The sequence below is a fragment of the Apteryx mantelli genome, chromosome 13 (assembly GCF_036417845.1).
Source record: "Apteryx mantelli isolate bAptMan1 chromosome 13, bAptMan1.hap1, whole genome shotgun sequence".
In the NCBI taxonomy this organism is placed as follows: domain Eukaryota; kingdom Metazoa; phylum Chordata; class Aves; order Apterygiformes; family Apterygidae; genus Apteryx; species Apteryx mantelli.
This window is the reverse complement of record NC_089990.1, coordinates 13281470-13301778: the sequence shown is the minus strand read 5'-3', so window position 1 is coordinate 13301778 and position 20309 is coordinate 13281470. Positions and strand designations below refer to the sequence as shown.

General features: G+C 52.4%; 1 protein-coding gene across 1 annotated transcript in view; it reads left to right on the top strand.

Annotated features, from left to right (window-relative positions):
• Nucleotides 1-852: 852 nt before the first annotated feature.
• LOC106498552 (gamma-aminobutyric acid type A receptor subunit epsilon) overlaps nucleotides 853-20309 on the top strand; it is a 41249-nt gene continuing 21792 nt past the window's right edge. Inside the window, exons 1-3 of the mRNA XM_067303890.1 lie at nucleotides 853-932; nucleotides 6292-6440; nucleotides 6671-6738. Coding sequence (XP_067159991.1) covers nucleotides 871-932; nucleotides 6292-6440; nucleotides 6671-6738 — 279 coding nt within the window. The 5' untranslated portion in view covers nucleotides 853-870. The remainder of the gene's footprint in view (nucleotides 933-6291; nucleotides 6441-6670; nucleotides 6739-20309) is intronic.

Genomic DNA, 20309 nt, shown 5'->3' with positions numbered 1-20309 from the left:
TACAAGCTGAGTGCCAGCAGTGAAAAGAAATGCTCAAAGCCACAGTGCAAACCAGGATGAGCAGGGAGCAGGGAGTAAGCTAAGAGGCTAAAGATGCACAGCCCACCCTCAGCACTGTGGTCCCCCTGCATCCCTGGCTGCCTTGCAGTTCCTGCCCTGCGCATCCTCCCGGCCTTTTTCATGGGATAGCGGCCCTAACAGGTGGAAAAGGGCCTGACCCTCTTCTGGCTGTGTCTCTCTTGCAGCCCTGCTCAACACGGACTGATGCCTTGTATATTGTTAAAATATTGTTCAAAAGGAGCGCCTGCTCCTTTGTCTTTATTAAGAATATCGTGCATTTGTAAACAAAAAATGTGATTAACAAGTGAAGACCTTGCCTGTCTCTTTACACAGAGAGGGAGAAGGAGATCGTTATGCAAGTTAATGAATCCCAGCTTCCCTTCTCTCCGCACCGGGAACGCGGTGGCAGGCAGATGCGCGTCTCCCTTTGACTTTGGGATGCCCCCGCTGTCTGCACAGCTGGGGGGCTTCGGGGGGCTGCGGCCGCTGGTGCTTGAGCCCGTGTGGGGAGGGAGAGAAAGGGGTTAACTGCCCCCCCCAGCCGGAGGGAGCTAGGACCCTGCGCGGAGCCGCTCCTTCCCCCTCCCCGCCGCGGAGCAGGAGAAGAAATGCCCAACTTTCCCCCTTCCTCGCGGCGGCGCGGCGCGGCACGGAGCGGAGCGCGGAGCCGGGCGGGCGGCGGCGGCGGGGCTGGAGCGCAGCGGGCAGCGGGGAGTCCCGCCGCCGCCCCGGCCCCGGCCCCGGCCGAGCCCCGCCGCGGCGGGCGCGCCGCCGCCGCCGCCCCCCCGGGCCGGCCCTCGCCTCGCCGACATGCCCGGGACGCTGCTGCTGCTGCTCTGCCTGGCCCTCGGCCCCGCGCTGCGCGCCGCCAGGTGAGCACCAGGCGTCCGCCCCCCCGCCGCTGGGGCTGCCCCGCTGCCTGCGGCCCCCGCCTCTGCCTGGCGCTCAGCCCCCGCGCCCGCCGCTGCCTCAGTTTACCCGTCGGGGCGGCGGCAGGGGAGGGCAGGGCAGGGCAGGGGGGCTGGAGCGGCGGCGGCCGCCGTCAGCGGGGCTCGGGCACCTCCGCGCCGCCCCGCGCCGGACCCCGCGCCGCCGCCGCGCCGCGCCCGTGCGCTTCCCCGGAGCCCGGTCGCCCGCTCCGTGCCGGGCGCGGAGCCTCCCGCTGCCCCCGCCCGGAGCCCGGTCGCCCGCTCCGTGCCGGGCGCGGAGCCTCCCGCTGCCCCCGCCCGCCGCCCCGCCGCCTCCGCGCCGGCCGGGTCCCGCCGGGGGCTGAGCCCCCGCGGGGCGCCCTCGGCAGGGCAGGGGGAGCTCAGGCCCGCCTGGGGGGCGCTCGGTGGGACGGGACTGGTGTCCCCCCGGCACCCCGAAACCCCCGGGCTGGCCGCCGAGAGGGGCGAGGGCGGCGGCGGCTCCCGCCGCGCTCTACAGGTTGGCGGCTCCTGCCCGCGCTGGAGCGCGGTGCCGCCGGTGCGCCGGGCCGGGCAGGTCGGGAGGCTCTGCCGGGGCCGGCAGTTCCTAGAGCGCTGCTGCAGACAGGGATGAAAGGCGCCGCGCACAAGGGTTTTTCCAAGTTTCTTTTTCCTTTTTTTTTTCCTTTCCTTTTTTTTTTTTTTAAACAATGTCTAGCCTTGCTACTGAGTTTAATGGCTGGATCGGGGAAAGAACACGTTGTCAGCAGATTGTTGCCCCTAGGGCTCGGAGGAAGAGGGATTTTACTGGCTGAAGCTAATTGGCAGAATAAGCTGCCTTAAAGCTGATCAAATCCCATTACAAATGCAGTCAGGGATAGGGAGCGTGAATCCTGCTACTAAAGGTCTGGTCTGCCAAGGCTTCCTGAACTCTGGTGCTGGCAGAAGGACCGTCCCTGCCATCCTCCTCTGGGGCATGGCCTTCCCTGAGTCGAGGCAGCGAAACCTGCCCCAGGCTGGTGCCCAGCACCTGGCCTTGCCAGCGTGCTGGTGCCTGGGGTGTTGGAGGGCTGAGAGGGGAATCCTTGGTAGATCCCAGTTCCTGTGCCCTGCCATCTCCGCAGTGCACTGCTGTGAGCACTGCGTTTTGAGATTGGGAGTCATAAACTGCAATATCACACAGAGGAGCAGTTAAGTCCTTTATTCACCTGCCTTTAAGTGAGAAGCTTCACCCCATAGCTAACCTGACTTCCCTTCTCCCTCGTCCTTCATCTCTGCCTCTTCACTGAGCCCTGCTTTGCCAGAAGCAGTGTCTGGGGGCTGATGGAGCAGGAGTGGAAGCCTGTGGGTCAAAAAGGAAGGAAAAAAAAAAAAGGAGCAAGTTATCGCAGGGTCTCTTTCTGCATTCCCTGCATTGCCCCAACTGCAGCTTGCACAGGCGAGTTTCCCCTGCCTCGCGCTTCGTGGTGGGCGCAAGGGTGCAGAGTCTGGTTCGAGCTGAAGCGGCACGCGCAAGCTCGTGTCTCGGCGCAAGCTGCCGAAGCCAGTGCTGGAGCTGGCTGGGTGCTCTGTGCCAAGGTGACTCAGCACTCCCCAGACGGTGCCCGCCGCGGAGGCAAACGTACCGGCATCGCCAGGGCACTGCGGCAACTCAACCAAGGGGCCCTGCTCTCAGCCCCTGGAGGCAGGATCCCTACACAGCATTGTACCACCCAGAAAGCCGGCTTGATGGATGGTTAAAACTACGCAGACTTGACCAACAGGGCTACACCGAGCATGCTGTGACAGGAGAGGTACGAAGACTTGTGAAATGGGTAGGGTGCAGTTTAATGAGCCCCCTGTCCTTAAATCCTTTGCCTGCTTTTAATTTAGATTAATTTGCCTGAATGTTCCTGTGTCTACAAGCCCTTGGAGGTATTGGTAAGGGTGGCAAGAAAGATACATTAGCATGCAGTAATTAGGGTTGACGAGAGTGCTTTTCAACTAAGTGAAATGTTGTCCTTGCCTTGCATTGCTGTCTGTTCCTCTGGAGCTGGTGAGCAAGTGAGAGTTGTGTAGGGCCTGGGGGCTTAGATCTGTGTTTGCAGAGGGTTAGATAGCAGGGCAGATCCCCAGGGGATGTGACACTCTTCCTGGATGTCCCTGCTTCTGCACTAGGGATGGCTGAGAGGACATGTCACCTCCCCAGCTGGTGCAGATTTTAGTATAAAATTTTACCGGTCTCGTTATTTGCTAATGCACCAGGTTGCACATAGGAGTGGATACACATCCCGCTCAAGCACCCTTCACCAGCATACCAGGGACAGAGCACTGGCATATTTGGGATCCCATGGCACAGTCGCTCTCCCCATCCTGATGCCAAGGGAAAACTTCTCAGGACAGCTTGGAAACTGGGGGAGAACATCAGCCTGCTGGCATGTTGGGTGGCTGGTGCTGCTGGCCGGGGCTAGGGCACATCGCTGTGTGCAGCGATGAACACTTGCTGTGATGCAGAGCGTCTTACCCAGGCACAGCAGTAACACTGTCCTTGTCTTGCAACAAACTGAGGCACAGGAGGAGGGGGACGAAGGGTTAGGTAAGAGGCCGAGGCGCCTGTGCAGGGTAACACAGGGCTGAAAGGAGCACCCAGGGCTGCCGGTCTCCCTGGCCCACGCTACTGGGGCAGAACGGGGCTGAGCTTCCCCAGCACAGGGGAAGAAGGGCCTTGGCACGCCAGGTGCTGAGACCTGGAGAGCCTGCTGCCGGCTGAGTAAAGAGGAGACTAACCCCTGGGAGCTGCCTGCCTGGCCCTGCTTTTAGTGTGGCCACCCATACGCTCAGACACCTGAGTAAAACAGGTGTGTGCTTGAGTAAAACCAACTCAGGGAGACAAGGCAAGGTAAATAATTCTGTCCTCCTGCAGTAAGGCCAAGGGCTGCCCAGGGGGGCTTGTCCAACCCCCCATCTGTATACCCAAGCGCAGCTGAAAGGATACTTGGCTGCTGTGCAGGCACCAGGCAGGGGCTGCTGCATCCCCGACTGTGTTCGTCAGCACAGGGGTTTCTTCGCACAGTCCCTAACTGTGTGAGGTGGATGTTTTGACATTTCAACAAGCAGAGGTGAGGGAACATGACTCTGCTTTTCATCTGGGTTGCATGGAGACATTTGGGAACTGGGTTAACACCTGCCACCGAGCCAGAGTGGCCTCATGCGAGGAACTGGAGCTGTGGGCCAGCATGCGTTCACGGCACGTTCGTGATCATGACAGGTTGCTGTGTGACACTTCCATCAGCAGGTGTGGGGACTTTGGGGCTCCTCTCTTCTTGATTTGAAGTGGGGCCACTGGGAAGAGAGATTGCGGAAGAGGCAGGAGCCTCTGAGAGTCGCCTTCCCTCCCAACCAGCAACAGCTGTGGCAGGGGATTGCACATACATGCAGGAATAGTGCATTTTCACCAAGACAAGACTGATTGCTTATGCTAAAATGGCTTAGTCTGGTTTAGTGGCCCAGGATTGGCTGCATTAGCAAAAAGCATTTTTTTGGTAGTGCCTCTGCATCTGTAACAGGGATGTGACTCTCCAGAAATGCTATCCCAAACCTTAGGGTGTTAACACCAAACAGAGCAAAGCCAGTTAAGCTTGGTCTAAGGCTGAGATCAGAGTAACCAGCCTGGTCTTGCTATGCCCAGAAAGAGTGTTTAGGACTCTAGTCCAGGCTTACAGCTGCAGAAAGTGGACTTGGCCAGGCAGCAGGACATGCAGCCACTGCCTGAGGATCCTGAGGAGTTGTCTGCTCGCCTGTGTTTCAAAGGCACTCAGCAGCAAGCCGGCCAAGCGAGCCCCGTGCCACGCCTACTCAGATAGGGAAGCACATCCTGACAGTGTTGCTTAAGACTCCTTAAACATCGTTAGAAAGTGCAGCGCACAATCAGACAGGCAACAACAAGCTGATGTACCAACACCTAACATGTGGCGGCAAGCAGCCAGCTGCACAGAACTGATCCCTTGTCGGGGGACACATCTCCACGTCCGGAAGCTAGGGAGATGCAAAGAGCTCTAAAGCGATTGTGAAAGCAAGTTTTATCTGGGGTTTTAAAAGAGGAGCTTCTGATAAATTAACTGCAACATGTCAATTTAATGCTTTTTTTCCTCTCCAAGTACCTTTGCCAGGCTCTGCCTCCCCTGGTACTGAAGGGAGATGTGTATCAGTGGTGCCTGATTACACCTTGGAGCTGCAAATCTCCAGCTGGGATGCGTCAACACAGTGGCAGCCCCTGCTGCGAGACCCTTTCTGGTGCTGGAGCAGGTGACACATTGACAGGGCAAATGCTGAGGGGGATGTGCCGGGTGTAGGATGGCTCGGCATCCTCTCATGCATATGGCTATGTCATTCTGGTGACAATATTGTGAATGACCCGCCCAGAGCAGTGGCAGGTGGTTAGAATTTCCTGCATGACCATGTGGACCTAATTTAATTAGAGGGTTTAGGAAAGCTCCTTCAGGAAAAGGGGGAGGAGCAGAAGATTTAGAGAAGGGCATATTTGAAAGATGGTGAGAGAAGCTGTTAGCTCAATGGATCGTGTCCTGAGGAGAATGCGAGCTTTTCCTGCCTGGTTTGGAACTGGAAGATCAAAAAAAAGTGTGGCTTTCAATGGGAGCTCGAGCCCAAGGTTGAGGTGGAAGGGTTGGTGAGTTCAGGGAATGGGTTATGTCAGCTCTTGGCTGCAGGGCAGAGGAGTTTGTATAAGGCTTTCATTTCCCAGGGTCTGTGCAGGGCAGATGTCTGGGTTCCTGGTAAGAAAGACCTGCATGCTGTGTGTTTGGTAGTTTTAGGACCTCTTTTTTTCTGAAATGCTTTTATTAGAACTGCCCAAAAATGCTGTTTGGTCACTGTCCTCTTCCTTTGAAGGAAGCAAGCTTCAGGTGTGCATGTAAATCAGAACAGCTGAGGTAATTGGGGTTAACAGGGCAACTCCAGGAGCCGGTGGCACTGGCAGAGAGGGGTAGGGAGGCTGCCAAGGAGGGCAGGGCTGGCTCCTCTGCTCTGGGGATGAGCAACATGTCCCCAAAGGGAATCTGAGGAGGATGTGATGTGTCCTGTGTCTGTTGCTGGCTAATCCTGACTGCTGGTGGGAGGGACCCTGCACTCCTGGGGACCCTGAAGTGAGTAAGGGTACCAGGTAAGTTGTGTCACCTTAGGAGCATTGCTGAGAGATCCCTGAGCTCCTTTGAGATATGCTGGGCCCTCCTGCCTCTGTCTCTGTGAAACCCAGCTGCGCTCAGTCTCCCACAGCACACCAGAGAGATGTCATGGCAGTGTCCCTCTTTTTGTCTCTCTGCTCCAGGTGTGAAAGCACAGAGGAATATGATTACGATTACCTCAGCATCAATAAAACCTGGGTCCTCACCCCCAAGGCGCAGGAGACTGATGCCACGCAAATCCTCAACTTGCTGCTGAAGAACTATGACAACAAGCTGAGGCCTGACATTGGCAGTAAGTGTCCCTTAGAGTCACCCTTTGGGAAGCAGGGCAGTGGGTGGTGACCTGCCTAGCGGTGTCCCATGTTCTCTATGTGGCTTTGTGGCTGCTGTAGTTGGGATTTCTGGTCAGATGGAGCCACACTGCTCCTGAATGCTCCCCAACTTCTTCAACCCCCAGCCCTCTGTCCTTTGCTGATGACCCCAGCCTCCTGCTCACCCATACCCATTTTATTTCCTTTACAGTCAAGCCCACGTTTATCGATGTGGATATCTATGTGAACAGCATTGGGCCAGTATCTGTCATCCAGATGGTGAGTGGACATCATTGCTACAGCGTCATGGGTATAAAAAGCCTGAGAATGTGGGATGTAACTGACCCTCTGCTGCCCAGTGGGTTGCATCCCACTGGCTAAACCTGGCATGAAGGAGGTGCTCTCGCAAAAAGAGGTGGATTTGTGTCCCTTCTTTGGGAAGACGTGCTCTCAACTGCTGATTGCTGGAGCTAGGGAAGCTTGACTGCCATCCCTGGTTAGGAGCAAGGCCCCATATGTCGTAGGTGGGCTCAGTGACCAGCCATGCTTGGGGCAGTGATGATGATGCTCTCCATTCTCTGCCTGCAATGTGCAAACAGGTATTTTTGCGTGGAGGCTTTGCTCTCCCCATTCCTGGGGGAGCACAAGCACGAGGGTGCTGGGATGGTCAGGGTGAACTGCACTGCTCCTGCTGAGGCAATGCCATGCTGGCTGGAAGGGGGAGCAGTGCAGTTCTCAGGAGGATTGAAATAGGTATCTGGAGATGGTTGCCATGGTAATGGTCTGATGGTGTGAAACTTGGGTGCCTAGGCCTGTGCCTGTTGTGCTGGGGAGAGGCAGGCAGGGTGGCTTGGATCAAAAGGCTGTATTTCTATACTTTACCATCTTAGATTGATGTCACTGCAACTTCAGCAGTTTCCACTCATGACTCAGGCCCCACTGCACCAGGAGTTGTAGAAATGCTCAACAGAGATGCTCTTTGCTGTGAAGAGTCTCCAGGCCTTGCAGCACTGGAGAACAACTGTCAATTACTTTTCATGGGGAACTTCTATTCCTCTGTAAAGTCTTCCCCCTACTCCCCACCCCTGCCCTTTTCATCGAGAAATAAACCTGACAATGCTGTCAGGTTTTGAAAAGCATTTTTGGCCACTGGGCAGTGTGGCAGGGGAAGACAGGGGAGAGGTAGCCAGGACAATTTGGTGGTTCTTGTCTGTCTTAATGCAAAACTGAGCAGAAACAAAAACAGTCTCCCTCAAACCTGAAAAGAGAGAGTTTTCAGGACAGGGATGTGTTTTTACTTTCATAAAGTAGAAAACTTCTGCTGAACAAACCTGTTTGGTGGATGGAGGAATGGCATTGTAGTGGTAGTACCACTTTCCCTCCAAAAAGTATTTCAGTGCAACCCTCCACACCATGCCTGCTTGTGGACTAGCCAGACAGGGACCAGGCTGGGCACTCACCTCTGCAACGAAAGCACCAGCAGGAGGCCCAGCAGGGAAGGTATCAAGTCAAAAAATTTTCCTTTGGTTGTTTTTTGTGGGCTTGGTGCTTCCTGGAGATGTGGCTTTGTGTGGGTTGAAGTTACCTGACTGAGCCCTGTGATGGAGGAGAGGAGCAATGGGATGGGGGAAGCCACCATTGTGTTGCTGAGCTGCATTCTGCTGTGGCCATCTGAACTGGACTAGCTACCCCGGAGGGAGTGGGGAGCAGGCCCTCTTGAAAGGGGCTGGGTGATCAGAGATGCGATTTGAGTGACACATAATCTTATTGAGTGATACTGCAGCCAATGCCTCCCCTGTGAGATTGAAGTAGGTCATTCAGTAACTGCAGGATAGGACCTGCCCTCAGGCCCTCATCTCTCCTTTCATGTAAGCTCGTGCTTGAACTCTCTAGCAGGGTGGGAGGAGAGCCATAGCCATATGATACCTTAGCACAGGCCATGTGGATCAGGTCATCCCCAGTCTGCCAGCAGATATTACAAGCTCCTCCATGCAGCATCATTGTGTGTACCTGAAGCCACGGCTGGCTTAGGAGCAGCAAGTGTAGTGCCTGGAGGTGGACATGGGAGTCATGTTATAGGTGGCTGTCCAGTCTGGTTTGCACTGCCCTAGGATGTGCCAGGAATACAAAGCAAAACCACTGTGTACTTCATTCCTGCTTCTTTCTTCGTCTGTTTTGTATACCCCTTTCCATCTCCCTCGGATTCTTTGCTCTCCTCCCTGTTATAGGAGCACTGCATGACCATACAGGTTGAAGGAGTAGAGAATGGCTTACAAAATCCGGTATTGCATTCAGAGTTCATCTCTTCTCCCAAACAGAGATACCAGGCACTGCTGCTAGACTGGTTTCCTAAGAAACAAAGCTTATGCAATGGTGATGTGTATGTGAGAACAAACGTATGTACGTCCATCCCAGCACTTCAATGACTCTTGATCCACTGGCCTAATACCAACTATATTTGGCAGCAAGGATATGAGCATCATACATATTCAGTTCCTCCAGTTTTAGTGAAAACAGGATGCCAGGCAGAGACAATAGCCATCTCCACTGAGGGAAAGGCTATTGTGTGAATTCAGCCCTTACTAGACACCAGAGAATCCATATGGAAGAATGCTGCTGAAGACGGGCTTGACTGTTCCTAGAGCAGCTGAACCAATGTGCTTTGGCTCTTTCTAAGAGTCAGCAGAAGCTTTTACTCAGTGTGAAATGGGGCTCCATGACTGCACAGGATCCCCAGGGGGTCCCAGTGCACTTAATGTGAGTCAAAGAGCATGAAGGCGTGCCTGGCTCTCAGGAGCTGTCCGCATCTGCAGGGCTCAGCTGGGGAAGCTGCTGCCTCAGAGCTCATTTACCCGGCTGGAGCTTCCCCATCTGAGGAAGATACTGGTGCACTGGGTAATTGCTGTTAATGGGAATGCCGTAGTGAGGAGCTGCTCAGCCAGGGAGGAAACCACTCAGCCCAGATAGCTGAGGATTCTTAGACTTGTGGTATTTTGCTGTGTCAATCACAACTGGCTGCACAGTCTCCCCAAGGTGCCTGGATGCTGCCAGTCCAAGGGTCCCTGCTGGGTCCCAGCCCCTTGAAGGAGGCAGTGCCTTCTGCCAGCTAGAAAGGCAGATCTTCCAACAGTGACCAATGATTTAAGGACACCTCTGCACTGGCATCCCTAAGCAGACTCTCTATGAACCTTGTTCCTTCACCATCCCTTTACTAACTTCTGAATCTGTGATGCCCTTGAGCTTGATAGTCTTTCTCCTTGAGATGCTGGGTAGATACTAAAGAAGGCTAGGCCCAGGTCTTATAGTTTTGGATGGCAGCTTTCTGCCATCCATGTGGCTGAATGCTTCTCCCTGCTCATGAGAGGTTGCATTCTGCTTCTCCTAAAGAAAGAAAGAAGGGCTGCAATAAAGCTGTTGTGGCCGGCCACGGTATCACTGCTGGTCTCAGCTGCTTTGCCCCCTTTTTTTTGTTTTGTTCCCCCCCCCCTTCCCACTTGTGCAACAAATAAAGCCATTCTGTAGGTCCTGCTGCCAGCAGTGCTGGCATCAAAGGTACCATCCAGATTCCCATTGCTGGGGAAGAATGGTTCCCACTGCCAGCACTTTACCCCCTTTTACAGAGCTTCTTTTAACCTGGGAAGCTCTGCCTCCTTTCAGATCTCAGGCCTGTCTTGAATGCCAGATCTTTCCCTTTTCCCATATACACCCTGAGGCAATGCATATTTCTGAGGGAAGAGAACCAGGATTTGACTTGGAGCTAGGTCTCTCCTGAGCCCCCGTGAGATTTCTGAGATGCTCTGTCTGAGCAGCTGTAGTCCCTTCTGCAGATGCAGAGCCTTGTATAAGCTGGAAGGCCCACTGGAGGGGAGATGCCCTATTGATCTTTTAGGTGTGTTGCAATGACAGCATCTTAGGTAAGCATTTGTCCCTCGCATGGCCAGGCCATGTAGAAGATAAAAACCTAGCTCTACTTTTAGAGGATATACCGCCATTACTGTGGCTTTTAGCACAGCCCAGTGTTGTCTGTGCATCTGAAGCCAAAGACTGCAGGACTCTCTGACAGGTTGGTGGAATAGAAGACTCCAATTTAAGCAATATAGTCTGAATATTGGGTGTCCTATGATCTCTCACCCTCCCCTCAAAGAGTTAACTACTCACTGCTGCCTTCAGCCTGGCAATACTCTGTCAGTGCCTGGAGGCTGGTCCTGTGTAGCTGTTGCTCAACCTCAAAGTGATAAATCATGTCAGGATACAAAACTGATTCAGGTCCTTAGAAATGAAAAGGTGATTTGAAAATGCCCTGTGTTGGGTGTGAATTCTGCATCCCCCTCATCGATCACTTGTCGTAAATAACATTAATATTCAGGAGTCAGCAGACAGCAGGCAGGTTTGGAGAGGGAAGAAATGCAAAGTGATTTCCTGGTATCTTTTGTAGACAGAATGGTTGTCTTGTTTCCCATTTAGGTTTTCAGGTAAAACTCAGGAAATTCTCTCCTCCCTGTGAAAAGGACCTGGCTCTGCCATCCCAAGGGAGAACAAAAACATGGTGGCAACCTGAGTGAAGACCCAAGCTCTTGTTTCCTCCTGCCACATCCCTCTGCTTTGCTTTGCTTCCCTGCCGTGTACAGGGCAGGAACGAGGGTGGTGGGATGGCTGGGTGCTCGCACCAGGCTGCCTGCAGCAGCCGGCGGGCCAGGCTTAAGCTGGCAGCAAACCCATCCATGGAGCAGGGCAATGCTGTCTGCAGGGCTGCCTGCACTTATGCGCAATGGGGCAGGAGGGCAATTGATTCCCTGTGCTCTGGCAGGGCACAGCAGGAGGGACAGCTGTGTACTGCCAGGAGGTGGTTATGTGAGGGTTAAATGAAGTGGGTGTCAGAGCCTGTCCCATGGGCCACAGAGGGCCTGGGCTTGGTTGAGAGGAGAGGATGGGCTGAGAGGGAAAGGACTATGGAAAAGGTGATGTTTCCATTGGGCCCAAGTGCTGTTTGCTCCCATTGCTGCATGGGCCAGGGTCTCAAAGGGCTGCTGACATAAGCAGCCTCCCCGTTCCCAGGGACCTGTCATCTTTGGGTGGGATTGGGGCACTTGGCCTGTCCCAGGCAGCTGAGGCAAGCTGGCTCCAACCAGCAGCTGGCGGAGCATTTCCACCATCAGGGAAGGGGTGTGCTGGGCCACAAGCTTCCCCAAGCTGCTGGCTGCCATTGGGGCTGGCCAGCAGCACCTCAGGCCAAATGAGTTACCACGCACAGCACCCAGCTCTCTGAGCTGTGCAGGGGGGTTGAATTCCCATTAACACAGGCAGTGTTCAGGCATCCCAGTCTCTTTGGCACGTCACAAATCTGAGCCTGGTGCTTTGATATGGTGACAAAAAACAACCTTGGTTGTCCCTGTGTGTTTGCGGGAAGAGGTGACTGGGGAGGGCTGCAGCAGTGGGGGCCAAGGGAGGAGACTTTGGGTTCAAATTTTCTGCTGACTGGTTGTTTGCTGGAGGGATTTGCTCCTGGTTTTGTTTTTTAATGGCTTTATTGCTATAGATTATAGCTTTAACTGATGTCAAGGGCACCTCGAGTTCTGGATCACCTTCCTTTAGGGATGTTTAACTCTCAGGAAATGATGCTGTAGAGTAAAGCAGTTGCCAAATATTGGGGCTGAATGTGTTTCAGACCTGAGGATGTCCATGAAATGTCCATGAGAGTCTGCATGGGTGGGAGTGAAAAAGTACTTCTGCCCCTAACTTGGGGACAGAGCAAGTCCTGCTCCAAGCTTCCTCCCAGAGACCTGAGCTGCTATGTTCTTTGCTTCCTTTGTTGTGTAAAACAAAATGCAAGGCTCGTATTTGAGCACTCGGAGCATAGCATGAATGCTGCGGTAGCCTCCTGGCCAAAGTGAATGGGGACTTGCCACTCTATCCAGGAGCCTGCCGTGGAGCAGAGGCAGCACAGCCAGGGCTGGTTTGGAGGCTGGTGATTCCTCTTTGGTATGTAGGAGGGTGTTACAAGCAGAGGAGATGCCCTTGTGTGCCAGGCTCTGCAGCCAAACAGGCTCTTCTGCTGGGACTGTGCACCACCTTGGTCCCATTGCTTCATGATACAGAAGACGGAAAGTGCAAAATGGGCCTCTGTCATTCACCAAGGGCCAAATTCTGCTGCCTCCAAAGTGCCTGTGAATCCTCCTAGGTAGGAATAAGCTCCTGCCTCCATTATTGCAGCAAATGGTTTTCTCAGCTCTGTCTCTGAGTGGGGGACTGGATCCCTAAGAGGGTGGTATGTCCAAATACACATGTTCATTATTCCCCTCTTCCCTCTTTAAGAGATGCTGCACACCATTAAATTCATAATGCTCTGCCTGGCTGCAGTAGTTACCATGCAACACACTAACAAAATTGAGGATGAAGAACATGTTTTCCCATGTCTGGAGTGTTGCAGAATAGATTTAATAGATTTGTGTGTATGGTGCATTTGTGAAAACCCTGGGAAAAAAAGGGGGGGAGAGAATAGGAGAAATGTTTATTCGTTATCAGTTGATGAATAATTGATTTACAACCTTGTCTTGTTAAATATAAATTAAATCCTCATTTGACACACTTCATAATTTAGAAGTATAAGCGCAGCATGAATGAAGAGAACTCCCCACTGACTGCTTTCATGTAAATCCCAAGTAACCACAGGAAGAGGTTGTGGGTTTCGAAGTTAAAGCTGGCAGAGGGAGAGCTGCAAGGAAGGGGCTGCTATGGCCAAGCCATCTGGGGCAAGCCAGGGGCTCTCTGTCTTTGCATGGGGGTGCTCAGCCATGATGTCTGCCTGCGCAGGGATGGCTTTGGGCGAGAGAGGTGGCAGCTCAACCCCCTTCCAGGAATTGCTGCCCTCTCTACCAGGCTCTTCGGCTGCTGGGGGAATAGCTGCTGAATTGCGGCTCTTTGGGAAAAATCCCCAAACAATCGATGCTGCGTTATCAGTATGAGCTGAGTCCACAGCTGCCGCGTGAACAGCTGCACTGTCCCAGCAGCAGGGGCAAGGATCAGTGAGAGGCGCTGGGCTCTGCAAAAGCTGTACGGGGCTAAGCCGCCCTTGCTCAGAGCCCTTGGGCAGTCCGTGCTGTTTCCGCATTGAAGCGGAGCCACACGCCGAGGAACGGTGTCTGTGCTTTGCTGGAAGCAGTAAATGTGTGAGCTGCCGCAGGAAGCCTAGCTTACAGCCTGGGCTGTCCTGCTGCGAGGCTTGGGTTAATATCTTCGTTTCTTTTTAATAGATGGGAGGGAAGCAAGGCCAGTAATAATTGTCTGGCTCTGAGGAACACTTAAGTCTTGATTATACTTAGCTTTGGCTTCTTTGGAATAAGTAGGAAGGAAATGAAAATGGCACACTTCTTAAGATGCTAGAATATGTTGCTCTGGAGCACAAGATAAGCCTATAGGTAAAGGAAATTTGTTGCACGCAGCCCCCTCCCCACCTTCCCAATAATAATAGACTCCAGCAGCTGCACAGCATTTCTCAACTGAAAGGACTTTAAAATGCTTCACAAATAATCTATCTAGGAAGCACATAGCCCTGGTGCACCCACCTCTTGGGTGCATTGCAATACCTAAAGCACACAGCAGTGTTCAGCTTGGCCTGCCCCCCATGCATTGGGTGAGGCTTCAGCATAAATCTCCTGAAAGTGCACAGGGGACACACTAATGTAATGTACTAGGTCAGTTTTTGGTCCCTGATAAAGATGAGTATCATATACATTTGAAGTGGTAGGAAATGAGTGTTCCTCTCTAAGGGTCCCAGTGCTTTTTCTGGCTGCTGGTTTCCATGCCTGAGCGATGGCTCAGCCCCACTCCTTGCTGGGGCTGCCAGTGCATTTATAGCAGCTTCACATATACTCATTTGCTTGGAGAGTGCTCATATCTCTTGATTCCTGGATGTCCAGGAGCACTCACCTGAGCCAACTCCTGTGCGCCCGAGTGCTGGAGGAGTGACTGTTCCTTGTGTAGCTGCTTGTGTCCACGTTGGAGGGAGGTTGGGTGTGCAGAGAAGGCACCGGCCCACCTGTGGCCATCATTTGTCACTGCCTTAAGGAAAAAAAAAAATCATGAGGCCACTGAGGAATAGCACCAATCACATATGACTTGTGGGACAAATCACGAACCACACAGAAGCAGCCCTAATGAAATAATGAGTTATTCCCATCCTGAACGTATCCCAAGAGCTTTCACAAGATTCAGGGTCTGCTCCCAAACCAGAAGAGGGCTGATTTATTCACTGTGAATAATTCAACCAGCTCCATTTATTATCCAGAACATATACTAATCCCCTCCAGATATTTTTTGTGTGACATCCGTGTTGGTATTTTATTTGTAGGCTGTTTACTGTGCAGAAAACAGGAGTCTGTTGTCAGCAAAGATGAACAGAAAGCTGGGGTTTTACCTCTAAAACTGGCGCTAAATAAAATATGAAAATCTGGACAGCTGCCTCCTGGGGGGGAAAAGTGCTTTTCTTCAGAGGTACTTCTGGAGGGCAAAGCCCCAAAGTTAATTAATATCTGTGCTCCCCTGCCAGACAGTGAATGGGGCATGTGGCTGGATTCACTCAGGTTTCTTAAACTTGCTGCTGCAATATCAGTGCTGGCAAACAGGTGCCTTCACCTAACCCACAGCTCCAGCAGGGCCTCTGGACCACAGGCAATACGGGAAAAGTCAACATTCATAATTAAGGAGGTGGCTCTTGTAAATTCCTTCACGGACACTATTTCCAGCCTTCTGCTGGCAGGAACGTCTCAAATCTGCATTCATTTCATGCCAGTCTTCAGACAAAACTCCCATTTCCTCAGCCGGTCTTTCTGTGGATTTGCGATTACTCTGAACCCTTGCAGGCAGTTGCGGACAGATGCTTTCTGCAGGCGCTGTAACTCATAATTCCCCGCTGTTACCCAGGGAAAATCTTCCTAACCTAGCTCATTACCACAGCAGCTGCATCTGGGTCTCCCTTCCCAGGTGCCTCTGCCAACCCCTGGGTTTCTGCATCTTACTGGACCATAGGGACAGCTTTCCTGTGCACCCACACTCAGACCTGGGGAAGCAGGCTGGAGTGATATCCCCTGTCCTGGCAACCTCTTTTAGGGCATTAAGAGAAGCTTTGTCGTGATGCCCAGGCACAGAGGTGGAGGTGGGAAGGCACCTTTGCCCATAGCGCTTGTTGCGGACGTGCGCGGGGGCTCAGGCTCAGGGCAGCCGTGCACCACTGCGTGTTGCCAAGCAAAGCGCCGATGCAGCCGTTTTTCTCGCAAACGCATTAGCTAATGGAGCTGCTCTTAGGTTACCTGAATGCCTCTTGCTTTGTAGCGCAGAGACGTGTATTTGTGGACAGGTCAGGAAGCGTGTGTTTGATTCTGGTACTAATCTGTGCTCTCAACCTTGTTAAATTGATTCTTCCAAGTCAAAGGGAAAGCACTATTGTGTCAAATTTGAAAGATATAGGCTCTGAGCTGCACCAATAGTTGTCACTTGAAGGGCTGAATTATTTTTAAGGCAGAGCTGATTTATCTGAACTGAAGGCTTTAGATCTCTGCACAGGAGAGTTCAGGATATTTAAGGTGTATGAGGGAAAAGTCAAAGAACTGGTCAGAGATGAGGGTTTCCAGTCCAGGGAGGGCAGATGGCCAGGATCCTTGGGGAGGGAGGTTCTCACTCTCTCTTCCCACTTGGGACAAACAGCCAAAGTTCTGAGATCAGCTATAAAGCATTTCTGGGAGAAAAGGGCTTTATGGGCAATCAAAACATTTAATTTTAGTAGCATCAAATTGTTTTTATTTGATTTTCATATGGTGGTAAATGCTGTCCTATAACTATAGCGTCAAAATGAGCATTTGTATATAAAAATCAAAATGAAATGAGTCAACTAGATAATGGTAAAACACTATTTTGTTATTGAGGAAAAAATTTTCTGAATGAAACAATGAAGTTGAGGTAATTAATTTTAGGTTGTAACATTTTTAGTTTATTTTCAACAAAAGCTCATTTTTTTTAAGTGGAAATGGGTTCCATTTCTCACACTCCCAAATGAAGCAGTCCTGTCATCTCCTCTGAAAAGCTGCTCTAAATGTCTGATGAAACAGAGACCATTTTTCAGCATTCAGCAGTCGTGGATGACCAGAGGCAATTCACATCAAGGACCTCTTTATGCCTTGATCTTATAGGCCGAATATTCAGAGTATTTTAGCGCATCTCTGTGCAAAGGAAGGGTTATTTTCAGTCCCAGTTGAAAGGAGTGAATGGAAACAGGCACAGGTCTCTGGCCAAGTCCTCTTCTGGCCGCGTGGAGTGGTGAAGGTGATGAGCCACTTGGTAGCCGGCTGCTGGGCGGGAAGTGGGATTTGCTCCCCGTCAGAGTGGGGCTGCTCGCCTCACTGGGCGCTGCAGCACTCCTGTGCCGCAGGGCCACCCACTGGAGTGGACAAGGCTCTAAACTGGTATTTAATCACCTGCAACACAAGCAGCAGTAGTGCAGTGAAACTGCCTGTCTGCGCCTCTGCGCAGCCCAAAGGGCAGGGCCGAGGATGCTCAGCTTTCCCTCTCCTTGGTGCTCCTGCATCTTCTTCTTGGTGTCCTCTGTGCTTGTCGGAGACATGTTTTAGGGTCAGCAGGTGGGGTGGGCAAGCAGGTCTTCACAGAGGCCTGGCATGGTGTCTCCCACTGGTCTGCAGCAGCCCAGCCTTTCCTGCTGCAGATTTTCTGCCGCTGCAGCCATTTCCCACCAACACCACTTAGACCAGCCCCACCGATGCCCCAGGAGACAGCTCCCCGAGACCCCAGAGCAACAGTGCTGGCTGCATGGGGCACTGCAGGCGGGCGGCTAGTCCAATGGGGGTGGGGTATGGGTGGGGGGCAAGTGTTGGGCTCTGCATGCACTGACAGCACCTGGGGACTTGGAGCTGATAGACATGGAGCCTGGTATAAGCCTCACTCGCCCAACTTTGTGACCAGAGGGCTTTGCTGTGACGGTTTCCTTGGTGGTTCTCTAGCCTGCACGTAGCTGGAAACGGCTTTAACTGTTTGTCTGATCGGCTTTGCTCAGCGGGGGAATTGAAGATGCTGTGATAATGATTCACCCCCAGGCAGAAGCACATGGGATGTGTGAATCAAAACACTTAGGAGTGTGGGTGGGGGAACACCCCATCTCCATGTGGATGGGGAGCAGGGAAGGTCAGAGCAGGGACTTTGCAAATGGTGTAAGCCTTGTTTCTGATGCTTCCTCCCCTAATTCACCTCTCTTCTCTCCTATCTTTGCCCATGTATCCGTGTATACTTCCCATGCTAGACCTGTGTCCTCTGAATGGTCTTTCACACTCCTCCATGGAGACACCGAAGTTTTCTTAGTAGTGTAGCAAGGACAAGGAGACAAGATGTTCCATGGAGACATTGGGCAGAGAAATGGAAAATATTCATGGGAGTTAGGTTTGTTGTTCTTGCCACCACAGGGAGGTAGGAGGGCTAAGACTGTAACTGTGTGGTCTTCTCTTCATTTGCTCCTTAGAAAGAGGAGTTGAAGGCAAAGGCAACCATAATGTTTAAGATGATAATTTCTTTCCATGGTCTGGCAGTGGTGGGTTGACAGACCTGTCTAGAGGCAGCAGCCTTAGTTTGTGTCTTGAATCTGCACCTCATGTGAAGGCAGGATAGCCCCCGGCTCCATGTGCTGTAGCAAAGACCCACGATGGTGATGGGGCTGGCAGCAGCATGTTTACTGGGGCACTACTCACTGCCAGACTGAGCCACATAGTGGTGATTCAGAAACTTAGATGAGGATCCAGTTACTTTTTGTTATTCCTCGCACAGACTGAAGCTTTGCTCTAGCATGTGGCAGGGCATATGTGAACCCCTTTTTGGGAAGGAGCCAATAAGCCCAGGGTGATCTGAGAGCCCTGAACTGCAGTGCAACTGCTCTACAGAGCTTGCCAGAGGGATTTGCAAGATAAATCTTGCAAAGAGGCTTGGGGAGGAAGGATCTCTGCAGATAGGGTGGGAGCTGGAAGGAGTACTGGGAATGGGAATGTCAGGCCCTCAGTTTGCACTGCAAGGAGTGAACCATTGCATGACCCCAATCTCCCTTTCCACCACTCACGGCTGTTTGCCCATGAGCTTTGCATTCAGCTTCCTGCAGAGCTGGCTGCAAACTTCAGTCCAGTTCGCAGCAGTGAGGTCTGCTTAGATGCTGTCCCTTTTCTGTGGCCTGATTCTTTTCTCCCTGATGCTTTCCTCAGCCTGGTGCTCCCTTGAAATCTCATTAGGGCTGGACTGTGGTTTTATGGTGGCATGAAAAGAAGGACTGAGAAAGAAAAAACAAAGTAAAGTAGTGAGAAGGAGCTAAACTGAGAAACTGGCAGGGCAGGAAGAGAAAGCTGGCAAGCACAGCAAGGGATCATGAGAAACAACATGAAACAGATTTCCTTGAAAGAGTCAGTGGAGCACAGTATGCTCCCGGCCACTTTCCTCTTCATCTTGGGCCAGGAGAGAACAGTGTCAGGAGTGAGGATTTCTGCAGAGGGCAAAAAACCCTCCCCCTTTGCAAAAGCAGAACCTTCTCACATTTTTTTAATTTGCTTTTTTCCTTGAGAGTGAGGGTTAGAAAGGGATTTATACAGGGAAACACTGGCTTTCTTTCTGGGCAGTGCAGGGGTTTTTGTGCAATCCCAGCATCCCAGGGACATGGGTAGTACAGGTGCGCTGTGCCTTCTCAGACCTGTTTTTGTGAGAGGAGGACAGTGTAACATAAGGGCTCAGGAGGTGGGCCTGTATCTTAGGTATCATCCTGTCTCACTGGTTCTTGGAGAGCTGAATCACACAGCCCACCTGAGGCTGGTTTCCTCGTGACATTGTATTGTGTCACGGCTCCCTCTGTGCGGCAGCCATAGGAGGTCCATCAGCCCCCCGCAGCCTGCGGTTAACCTCCTTGGCGCAGCGCGGCGCTCGATGCTCATTAGAGGGGAGAGGTTCTCACAGAGGAGGGCATAATTAGGAGAAGGCCATAGTGCATTTCCTGCTCCTTGTGCTCTATCCCTAAGTTTCTGTGACTGGTCACTGTCAGAGTCTGCCGAGACAGAGAGACATGGCCTGACGTGGTTTTGGCCCCCTCTGGTTTTGCACACTGCTGTGCCATGCCATGTAGTTCCTGCTCTGGAAGGGTGCTTCGGTGCCTAATCTGTGCAGGAAGAAAAGCTCTTATGGCTCCAGTTGTCTGCCACTCTTTCCTTCCTGACTTGACCTCAAAACACAGCTTCTATAGCAATTTTTCTCTCAGTAAGACTGGATTGGGAGGGACTTTGTTCTCTTTGCATGACACCTGGCATCCAGCTGAGATCAGTAGACAAGGTCACAGGTCCCTACAGACAGGCAGTCCCTGCCCTGAAGAGCCTACAGCCTAACTAAACAAAGTGAAGTCCCATGAGAGGGTAGGAAGGTGGGTGGGAAATGATGAGGTGCTTGAATAGGGCCGTTAGGGTTGAAACCATTTGTTTGTGTGGGGGTATGTGAAAGGTAGTAATGCATTTCTGGCTGAGGCAGAGAAGCAGAGTGGTGACTTAACAGACCCAAGGGAGTGTGGAGAGGGTTATGGAGAGCAGGAGGAAGGGAAAGTAGAGCGGGGAGAAAGGGAAAAGAGGAGAAAACTAAGAAGGCCTGGGAGGATGAAATAACAGCAAAGAGAATTGGGCAGCAGAGTCAGACTGTTCAGTCCCTGAGCAGGAAGGGAAGGCACTAAGACCTCCACAAGGTGTACAGCGGGATACTTTACCTCTGCAAGCACCCCCAAATAGTGCAAAGGGACTGGGTGTAAGTGAGAATCAGACCCTAAATCTCAGAGGGGCAGC